The 11,282-nt window shown below is 47.3% G+C and overlaps 1 protein-coding gene across 1 annotated transcript in view; it reads right to left on the bottom strand.

Annotated features, from left to right (window-relative positions):
* Window positions 1–1,541: 1,541 nt before the first annotated feature.
* Window positions 1,542–11,282, bottom strand: part of ABCA12 (ATP binding cassette subfamily A member 12) — a 155,073-nt gene continuing 145,332 nt past the window's right edge. The window contains exons 51-56 of the mRNA XM_048483539.1: window positions 10,355–10,489; window positions 9,407–9,510; window positions 7,409–7,501; window positions 6,868–6,973; window positions 3,204–3,341; window positions 1,542–2,478 (exon numbers count right to left, since the gene is read on the bottom strand). Coding sequence (XP_048339496.1) covers window positions 2,371–2,478; window positions 3,204–3,341; window positions 6,868–6,973; window positions 7,409–7,501; window positions 9,407–9,510; window positions 10,355–10,489 — 684 coding nt within the window. The 3' untranslated portion in view covers window positions 1,542–2,370. The remainder of the gene's footprint in view (window positions 2,479–3,203; window positions 3,342–6,867; window positions 6,974–7,408; window positions 7,502–9,406; window positions 9,511–10,354; window positions 10,490–11,282) is intronic.

Here is an 11,282-nt window from a genome sequence, read left to right as displayed (position 1 = left end):
TTCTCTCCATGTAGGAGCAACACTGATGGCAGAAGCTGTGACTTCGGTCCTAGTATCTAGGAGAAAGTGGTCCAGGTAAGAAATGTTGTGCAGGGCTATCAGTTTGGCATTCTGCTTTGGAATTTGCTTGGGGCCAAGGCTCAACTGCAGAATGTGTGGAATAATGATACAGAGAAAGTCCTTCAGCTCAACCAGTTTCCTGACTCCCACTTATGACTCCTACCAAACAAAAGCATTTAACATGGGGGGGGGGGACAGTTTGTCTTCTGCCGAGTGGCATGTGGTTGTGGTGGCCACAGCTGACTAAAGGTGATGACTCTCTGGAAGCAGCGGAAGGAGTAGCAGCAGAAAAGAGGAGTGGGATGGAGAGTATTAGGTAAACTCTGGTTTTCTTTTTGGAGGGTTTCTCAAAGTCAGATCTTTTAGCAGCAGTGGCATACCTAGGCAAAGTGGAGCCCGGGGCAAAACCAGAGTTTGATGCCCCCCCCCATGGGCGGCCACCCTCCCCCACTGTGACCAAACAATGATTTTTTCCACCAGGTCATTTCAAAGTCACCATCACATTAGAGAACATGCCCCAACTCACAAATCTGAACACAGCAATGGGCCATGCCACACAGCAGAAATAATTTTTGAAAACATTTTCAAAATGATTTCGAAATGTTTTGTTACTGCTATGAAAACATTTTATGGTGTTGTATCCAGTCCCCCCAATTGGGGGAAACAGCATCACTTTCAATGTTATTTAAACTGGGGACCCCAGATTCTCCCTTCAAGGTGGATTTAAAAGTAGAATCTGGGCTCCCCAGTTTAAACAAGTGATGCTGGAATCCACCCCCAAACAGCATCATTTTCAAACTAGGGAGCCCACTTTGCCCAATGGGAGGAACGCCTCTGTTTAGCAGTGTGTTTTAAACAGGGTTTTTTTCTTTGTTTTCTTTGTTCAGGCCGTGTGCTTGCTGAGAGGTGGGGCTCTCTTTTCCCCACCAGGAAAACTACTTATTAGAACAAGGGGTCTCCTAAATATTTGTGCTTGTGCTTTGGAATGTTGACACAGGGTGGTGGGCACAACCACAACATGAGCATTGTGGGAGGGAGAGATACAGACAGTCACAGGAAATTCAAATGCAGGGGACAAGAAGAACAATTTTTTTAAATGTCCTGGGAAAGTAGAGAAAGAGTAAAATAAATCCCATGGTGGCTTGTGCAGAAACGAAATTACTGTAATCTGCACAGCCAATCAGATTCCACAATGCTAATCAGGCACCCTGCTAGCAGTGGTGTCACCTGGCCATGCCACTTTCTAAAAACTCTTGCCAGGCTCCAAAAACCATGTCGGCAGGTGCATGGCCTCCACGGGCACCATGTTGGGGAATACTTGCATTAGAATAACAACACAAAGAAAGCAAATTATTCCAAGATTTAAAAGATTATTTCCATACCTGTGGAAATTTTATGCTTAAAAAAAGAAAGGATATATAAATTCTGCACCTGTGGGCTGATTGTTGTCATTTTGAATAAATCACACACCTTCATACACATTTTCATATATTTACATCATATAATTTATTCTGATTTCACTGTTTGGTTTTTTACAGAATATTACGGCAGATGACGAGGAAGGTGGCACACTGCAAAAGGTGTTCCAGCAGGAAGGCACAAAGCGAGACTGCTCGGATCTCTCCTGGTCAATATATTTTGCTGGCTTCTTCGAGGCAATCAGAATTTTGCTTCTCAGGCCAGAGGAGGCGTTGCTGTTTCACCATTGTGAAGTAGCCTGGGCTCTTGCTGCGGACAACGGAGTCTGCAGCTACCTTGGCTTTTAAGCTGTTTTCTTTAATACTGACAAAATCCATACATACAGCAGAGCATTAGCTTATGGTTCTGGATACAGAGCAGATGTCTCCTACTAAAAATGGTACTTATGGACCACACAGGTCTGGTGGAGGAGGGAGAGTAATTCCTGAGTGCATGAGATCACAATGACCAAAATGCATCTGCACATCCTTGGCACAAATAAATAATTAGCATTGTTGAAAGCTTTCACGGCCGGAATCACTGGAATGCTGTGTGGTTTCTGGGCTGTATGGCTGTGCTCCAGTAGCATTTTCTCCTGATGTTTCACCTGCATCTGTGGCTGGCATCTTCCTTGAACATGCCAGCCACAGATGCAGGTGAAACGTCAGGATAAAATGCTACTGGAACGTGACCATACAGTCCAGAAACCCCAAACACCACAAATTATTACCACATTAACCAAAAGGAGACAAACAAGTAATAGACTAAATTGATGTCCAGGTGCACCATTCAGGGCTTTAGAGTTAGAGATTACAAAAATCAGTAAATATAAAACCTCGTGAAAATGAAACCTTAACAGAGAGGTGCAACGTTGGCATCTTGGCTGCTTGAATCAGAGGGATTTGAATCTGCTTCCGGAGCATCAGGGCCATTCTGATGTTTAGCAAAGTTGATGAAAACCTAAAGGAAACACAGAATAGGACATGAAATTAAATAGACTATTGATTGATTGTTATGAGCTATGGATGAGCTTCTGTAGGCACTCAGTTGATAAAAGGGCAAACAAACTGTAGAGCTTCAAAAGATGGATGTTCCAAGCAGTTTATTCCTCTCTTGTGGGAACACTGTCCAGAGAAAGTCACGGAAAATGAGAAGGTCAAGATCCTGTGGGACTTTTGAATCCAAATGGACAAAGTGTTGGCACATAACACACCGGACATCACAGTGATCAAGGACAAGAAAGTGACCATCATCGACATAGCAGTCCCTGGTGACAGCAGGGTCATTGAAAAAGAATATGAGAAGGCCACTAAATACCACGATTTGAAAATCGAGCTTCAGAGACTATGGCACAAACCAGCTGAGGTTGTCCCAGTGGTAATTGGCACCCTGGGTGCCATTCTGGTAACACTAGGGCAGCACTTGAAACATCTTCAAATCGACAAAATTAACATCTGTCAGATTCAGAAGGCAGCCCTGCTGGGATCCGCATGAATACTACGCAGATACATCACAACTTCCTCGGCCTCTGGGTGAGGCTCAATTTGTAATGAAAGGCCAACAACCAGCTAAAGAACTGGCAGCTGTGAAATCAACCATAACATAAACAAGTGCTACTCTCCCTATGCTCAGTTAATAACTCTACTCCAAAGCCACGTCTGGAATGGACAAATACATTTTCTTACCTCTTCCAGAGTTGTTTGGCTCACTGAGAAGTGCCTGATTTTAAAGACTGCTTTGTTGGCTTCCAGCAGCTGAAATATATTTGCGACTCCTCCTGCAGACACCGGGACGTGGTATTCTGCCATGTTCAGCTGATGGTCCTGTGTGAAGGAGAGAGGCGGTGGATGACAAAGTCAGGGAGGGAGAAGAATGTTTCCTGAAAGGAAATGCTCAGCTAATGCTCAGGGGCTGATCTGGCAACTGTGGGCCCGTTCCTTCTCATGCTGCCGGGGCTCTCGAGCAGTGGTGGCATTCAAATAATTTAACAACTGGTTGTTTACAAGCACCATTTTAACAACCGGTTCTGCCGAAGTGGTGCGAACCGGCTGAATCCCACCACTGCTCTCGAGCCTCTATTGGCCCTGGCTCTCCACTCAACCACCGCTCAAAGAGCACTGAAAGGAGTCGTTCCAGGGATGATTCTTCCCTCATCCCGTGGGGCATCAAACAGACACCATGTATCAACCCATGACTTCTCCTGCCATCAGCAATGCAGGGATAATATAATAATAATAATTTTACAGGATTTTATCAAAAAGGGAGCCCACTTATTACCTACAAACTACCATCCAATTAGCTTATCATCTATTCTGGGGAAGTTGAATGCTAAGTACTTATTAGATAAACTGGCCTGCTGGGTAACCAAGAACAAAATACTTGGACCACAGCAAGTGGGCTTTCAGAGGGGTAAATCCACCCTCAGCCTTGGTTTGGTCCTGAGCACTCTGATTTCCAAGTATACCAGGGTAAATAAGTCCAAGCGACATGCAGCTCTCCTCGATCTCAGAGCTGCTTTTGATTCTGTGCCAAGAAACCTTTTGTGGAGGAAGCTTGAATGCCCAGGTGTAGAGAAGAGACTTTTCTCTCTAATCACTGCACTTCACTCTAACACAATGTACAGGATTTTAAGGATTACGGCCTGGGACCACGCTACTTGCTGGAGCGCCTTCTGCCATACAGGCCGGCCTGGATGCTCAGGCCACAGGGGAGGGGGGTGTTGGCTCCCGCTCTGAGGTGAGGGGGTGGGTGGGGGCTGCACAGAGGGATGTCTCCATAATAGCCCCCACTTTATGGAATGCCCTCCCTCTAGAGGTCTGACAGGCACCGACACCATAGACCTTTCAGCACCTGGTTAAGAGCATCATTTTCGGCCAGGCACTGAATGACCGATGCCATCAACCCCCAGTCCACTGGGCTTTTGTGGAACTTGTCGTCCACCTGCACCTGGGAGGGCTAGGGAGGGGGTAGGTATGTTTTTAAGGGAGGGAGGGGGGTTGGTATATTTTTGAGGTATGTTTTTGTCCTGGGTATGTTTTGTTTCAGGTATGTTTTAGTTTTAGGTATGTTTTTAGGAATTTTTGTCTGGATGTGGTGCTGTTTTAGCATTTTTAGACTGTTGGAACCTGCCCTGGGATGCATTTGAAGGCTAGGATAAAAATCAGTGAATCCATCAATCAAACAAATAACAGATTTACATACAAACGCCTTTGAACACTTGAAAGCGCTACACAACGACCAGTGGGATTCTGCAAGCGCTGCTGGGAACCCTCTTCTCCCCCCCTCCCCCTCTATTTCCTCTTTCCCTTTTCTGAAAGCCCCCCCCCCCCAGACCTCTACCCCTTCCCTGCCTGGTTGCCAACTTCCAGGTGGGGCTTGGAGATCTCCCAGAATAACCTCAGCTCTCATAACTCCGGGGATCTGGCGTCCCATTCCAAGATTGGAAATCCCTGGAGGTTTGGGAGGGGGAGTGGTGTGGAGCCTCAGGTGGGCAAAGTCTGGGGAAAGAGGCAACTTCAACGGGGCACAAGCAGCCATCTCCTCCAGGGGAACTGAGCTCTGCCACCGGGAGATCAGGTGGGATTCCAAGTGATGGTTGCCTCCCCTGGTCCCATTGGAGGATCAGGAAAGAGGCTTCTGAGGTCTTCCCCCTTCTCAACCCTCACCTTCATGAAGTAAAAATGGGGCAGAGGAGAAAGAGAGAGAGAGAGAGAAAGTAAAACTCAGAGATGAAGGAGAGAAAATGTCAGATTCCCCGTTCAGGCAATAATTTACTTGATTGGTTCGAGGCTTTTATTGCAGACAGATCAGGAACCTAGAAAGAGAGTTCTGGTGGAAAACGTGCCAAACTCTTGAAAATATGAGTGTAAGATCCCCACCCCTGCAGGAGAAGCAGAGAGTTTGCCCTGACCGGCCTGGAGCCTCTTCCCAGCCACAGAACTCCAGGGCCACAGCTAGAAGGGATAACCCTGCAGCTGCAAAAGCTAAAGCAAAATTTTCCCCCAACGGCACCATCATGACAGAAAGAGCTGAGAAAAGAATAAAAGGGAAGCTGTTACAAGAGAGCATAAAAAAGGATGGAGTGAGGTGAGAGGCAAACAGGAAGAGAAAATTGGGGCGGGTCAAAGAAATCTGTTAACAGAGAACAAAAATGGCTGGGGAAAAGGAAGGGCTAGTCAATGAGTCAGGAGGGGACAGTGGAGCCCAGGAGACCTGGGTTCAGGTCTTCACTCTGCCTTGGGGAAGGCTGCAGGGCGACTTTGAGCAGTCACACACTGTCTGCCAAACCTACCTCACAGGGTCGTTGTGAGGATACAACAGATGCAAGGAGATCAGCAAAGGCTGCTTTTGGGCCCCCATCAGAGAGACAGGCAGGGTATTTATTTATTTATTTGTTCATTCAGCATCCAGGGCTCCCTTCCCCTTGAGGGCTCAGGGTGGCTTCCAACATTAACCAATGACAATAAAATCAATAAAACATTCTTGTCCAATGAAGCAAATGAATAAATGAGACAGGGAGGAAATGGGTGGGTGGCAAGAGCTGGTAAGAGGCAGCTGGAGAGAGTAAAAATGGGTTGGTAAAAAAACCCAACCTGTAGGAGTACCTGTTGCCACCCTCCATGTGGGGGCTGGGGATCTCCCAGAACAGCAACTGATCTCTACACTACAGAGATCTGCTTCCTGTCAAAAATGGCTGCTTTGGAGAGTGGACTCCATGGTATTAGACCAGTGGCGTACAAGACCTAAATGGCACCCAGGGGCAACACTGCCTCCCTGCGCCCTTCCCTGCCCAGCTCCCTGCACCCCCCCCCCCATGCCCCACTTACAGGAATCAGCAGGGAGGCTGGGGCTCGGGCGGGGGAGGATTGGAGGAGTGAGACTGCAGTGGCAAGCCGGCTCCTGTGCTGGCCTGTGTCGCGGCGCCCACCTGGGCTGCCTGCTGCCAAGCCCCACCCCCTGGCTTCCCTGCAGGTCATCTCCTGCCGGCCTGCAGGGAGGCCAGGGGGCGGGCTCAGTGCATCCAGGGACATGGGATACCCCATGTCCCCATTAGTGGTACGCTACTGCATTAGACCCTCCTGAGGTCCTTCCCCTCCCATGCCCAGATCTCCAGGAATCTCCTAACCCAGAATTCACAACCCTCAGTAGGAGGGGAAGTGAACAATCAGGGGGTGGGGAAAAGCAGTGTGGCAATGGAAAGAAAGTAAAACATGACAGGATTTCCTGAAGGCTCGTCTGTCGGGCTTCATAAACCAGCTGGAGATCGTTTCGGTTGTTTCGTGTGTATTGCAAGAGAAGAGAGTTGTGGTGTTATGGTTTGCCTACCAGACTTTATACTTTTCTATTTACCTTTAGATGAGTGCCTGGAAAGCTCAGCTGCATGAATTGTGTCAGCTTCTCTATGTTAGCAGCACCGCTATTCAAGTGCATCTTCACCGTGAATCCCTTCCCAAACCTTGGAAAAAACAAATTAAATACACAGTTTACTTTATGAGAGAAGCACATCAGAATAAAGCGGTTCCTCCAGAAAACCAAGTGGAAACTGTGGCCAGGAACAGACTCCACGATGTTAATCCTAGTGCAGACCTGGGAGTCTCAAGGGAGGCCAGTACAGAATCAGCACAGAGCTAGAGAGGGCACAGGGGTAGCTTCCTAAATCAGCACCTGGGGTTCAGCCCCCCCTCGCAATTATGCCCCCAACTCTCCATGGAGTTGGGGCAGGAGGGCAGGTGAATGCCAGCGAGCAGGGCTCACCCCAACTCAAGTCTCCACGTGAAGTTCGGGTGTGGATCCAGGTCGCCTGATCTCCACATAGGAATGGGAGTGCCATGGGCTCTCAAGTATACAATCGTAGCCAGGCTGTCTAGTGAGTCAGAGGCAAATGACCCACCTGCTCTTGATGTGCTGTAATGAGCCCAAGCACCGGAAGCGCCCGTTCACCATGATGGCCAGCCGTGTGCAGAGAGCCTCGCACTCTTCCATGCTGAAAACCAAGGACATAGAGCAGGTGTCACTGAGAACAGCACAAGCAGCCTCTGGTGGCCGAGCCACCCATGGATTTTCAGAGCCACTCCACACGTGCAGTATGGATTCCTACTGGTTTTGCCAGACAACATCTTCCTGGCACAGTTCTGCTTTGTGGGAAATCTGCAGCTTGTGGGGTGGGGGGGGGGCGAGGCTGCCGATGCCACGCAGGCTGGAAGGTGACCTCCCTTAGGGGAGTTCATCCAGGGTGTCCCTCCTTGGAGGAGAAGGAAGAGCAAGAGGTGCCTACTTATTGTAAGGGTCTGTTACTCCTGTCAATAATTGAGTCTCATGAAGGTATCAAGAGCTTTACTGAACTGTGTCAGGACCCCAGTGACAGGTTGCCATAAGCCAGCTGTGGCCTTGGACCAGTAGCAGCTTCCTCCAGAGTCCGTGGAGCCAGGCCAGTCCCTGGGATGCCAGGCCCTGACACTTGTCGTTCTGGTGGGGAACCAGCAAGGCAGTTCCTGATCGCCAACAGCACCCTCCCCCCTCCATGGCTCACAGCCACAGCACATCCCCATTTTTAACCCATGGAATCTTCCTTCGCCCACATCTGCAGGGAGGTTCTAAGACGGAACCTGAAGCTGACACCATTGGTCTCCCGGGCGGGGGATGGGTAGATTTATGGATTTTTGTGAATTCATATTCATATTTATGAATAATGTACTAATTTATTATACAATTTGCGATATGAATATAGTTTGGAATATGAATATAATTAATATTACTCACATGGAGACATTGTTGTATACTTTGAACATTATTGGAAAGAATGAGTGAATATGATTCAAATATTCAATTTGTACAGACCCCGTATGAGAGGCATATTTAAAGATAAGAGCTGCAATATCTGATGAAGATGGAGTTTGAAAACGGTGAAAAATCGCGTTTCCCGTTCACATTTTTCTTCTTGCATTGCATGAGGACTCCGTAGCGAGGACAATCGCACAAATAACAGAATGTTATCTTCGTTGAGTGCATGAGAACTCATTAGTGAGGATGCCTAATTGGGCACTCCAAAGACATTCATTTGGTGTATTGTCGAAGGCTTTCACGGTCGGAATCACTGGGGTGCTGTCTGGTTGTGGTAGTGGTTGCCAGAGTGGTCCAGAATTTCTGTGTTTTCAAACACAGAAATTCTGGACCACTCTGACAACCACTACGTCAGACTACACAGAGAAGCCATTGAAATGCACAAGCACATGGACAATTTCGACAGAAAGGAAGAAACCATAAAAATGAACAGAATTTGGCTGCCAGTGTTGAAAAACTCTAGAATCAAGACAGTGACTAATCAGCTCCACACAAACACAGGACAACTATAGACAATAGCAATCAAAGGGAACAAAGACCAGGATACTTCTATTCAGATGCATTCACCTATCGACCTTGCTATCTTCATTGTTACTCACATGCTACAGACTTCTCTGTGACTCACATGCCAGGCTACTCTATTCAGATGGCCTCACCTTTTGACCTCACAGTATATATACTCCACTTGCTTTCCATTCCTACTATCAGATCCTCTGAAGATGCCAGCCACAGATGCAGGCGAAACGTCAGGAGATAATGCTGCTAGAACACGGCCATACAGCCCAGAAACCACACAGCACCCCAGTTTATATGATGGTTAATTCAGCATTCTTCCACAGGACTCTGTGATTGTATATTGTATAGGATGCTGATGTTGTACTTAGGATAAGAGCACTGTATTTTATGAGCATGTTTATTGTCTATTGGACTTTGTTGATAATTTAATTGTACTAATATATATTGTATAGCGGTAGGTGCAACGCGTTGTTTTTGCTTTAAATACTTGGTCGTTGTACCGTATACCCTGACAGTCAATAACCAGATCTACCTGTGAGAAGTAAGGATCACAGAGCACTGCTTCTGCACTTCCTCAGAGATGATCTTCCACAAGTGCCTCTTGGCGTTGGGATCCATCCCAGAGCTCGGCTCATCCTTAAAATAGTATAATTGGACAGAAAATGTTGAGAACAAAGGAGGAGGAGGAGGAGGAGGAGAAGTTGGATGTAAGGAGCCTCAAAGGAGCTGACAATCTCCTTTCCCTCCCCCCCCCCCCACAACAAACACCCTGTGGGTGGGGCTGAAGAAGAACTGTGACTAGCCAAAGGTCACCCAGCGGGCATGTGTTGGAGTGCACAATTTAATCTAGTTCCCCAGATAAGCCTCCACCGCTCAAGAGGCAGAGCGGAGAATCAAACCTGGTTCCCCAGATTAGAGTGCACCTGCTCTTTGCCTCTGCCCATGAGCATTAGACAAGCGCAGTTAAGATGTCCTGTGGCTGGCCACTGCCTCTCCAAAGTAAGGGAGATTGTGTTGTTTCTTTTCTCAGAGAATTTTTAAATGTGAAAACAAAGTGTTCTTCATTTTCCTGTGTGTGTGTGTGTGTGGGGGGGGGGTAGATGTGGGCTTGTTTGCTGCCAAGAAAGAAGTGCCATGAGGTTGTGGCCAGGGCCATGAGACAAGCTGGGGCGGGTGGGTTGCTGTGGCCTGCCTCCATGGTGGTCCCCCACCCGAGTCCTAACTGCAGCCAACCTGGCTTAATTTCCAGCATCTGATGAGCTCAGGCCAAGCTGGGCTACTCAGGCTGCACAAGCTCTCCCTGGCATCAGACTCCTCATCAGAATGTAAAAACTCAGTCTCTGGCGGCCACAGAACGCCTCGTTTCCCTTGTGGGTTCTGCAGCGGCAGCAGCGGCAGTGGCCATGTGTCCCGCCAGCTTTTAAAGCAAATGCAGAACCACACATCTTTTTTTTCCCTCAGTCAAGTTTTGATTTCTTACAAGCAGAAGAACTGATGGTTTCCCAAGAAGAGCCAGAGCAGTTGATAACTTCCTGTTGGTGCCGTAGCTGCACATTGACGTGATTCTCTCTCTGTAAGCCACCAGATTAAGCCGATAAAGAAGCTGAAGTGCAACCTGTGGAAACAATCAGAACGCAAAGGAGAAGAAAAGATGAGCGACTGAAGTCTTCTTGTGGTCAGCAATTTTAAACTTCCATGCATTTAAATCAAACTTTGCAACATTTGTAGGCAACGGAAATCTTCGTCCTCTTTATTTGCCCCCCATCCTCCTCTTGCCCAAATAAGCATCATGAATGTAGGATGCTCCTTTGCTCAGCTTTGTTACTGCTGGGATTTGCAAGTGTCTGTCACAATTCAGAGACAAAGAGGCTAATTACGTGCATGCTAATTAGTTACTGAGGTCAGAGTTTTATGGCCAGTTCATTGATTAAGCTATTGGTCAGCTAACCCGCGACATTGCCTAACCCCCAACATGGTGCTAAGCAATGTAACAAAGTTTGTACTAGGATAGAAAGCTGTTCTTTATTTTCTTCCATGCAAACCCTTCCATGTAAACAAGTAAACAAACTCATTTATATAAAACCAGCAACTGTCTCATGGTCTCTTATTCCGCTCTCTGCTAAATATTAAGTTAAATAATCCAACAGTTACCCACTTGGAGTTAGCGAAGTAGACGGAAGAGTGGATGAAAAAGGCCAGGGGTCACGGGACTCTTCCGTAAGGGTGTGTGTGTGTGTACAAACAATTCACCCGAACTAGGGACAGCCACATTTAAAAAAAAATTGTGCTTCTTGAGCATAGTTTCTATTCTCCCTTTTTTACATTCAACTTGACACAGACAGAGCTCAGAAAATTGAGCACTGGTTCAGCAGCCTGCTCTTCTCTTTCCCAAAGAATGGTGGTTCATC

This window comes from Sphaerodactylus townsendi, linkage group LG02 (assembly GCF_021028975.2).
Source record: "Sphaerodactylus townsendi isolate TG3544 linkage group LG02, MPM_Stown_v2.3, whole genome shotgun sequence".
NCBI lineage: Eukaryota > Metazoa > Chordata > Lepidosauria > Squamata > Sphaerodactylidae > Sphaerodactylus > Sphaerodactylus townsendi.
Note: the sequence above shows the minus strand (reverse complement) of the source record. Positions and strands in the feature narration are given on the sequence as shown.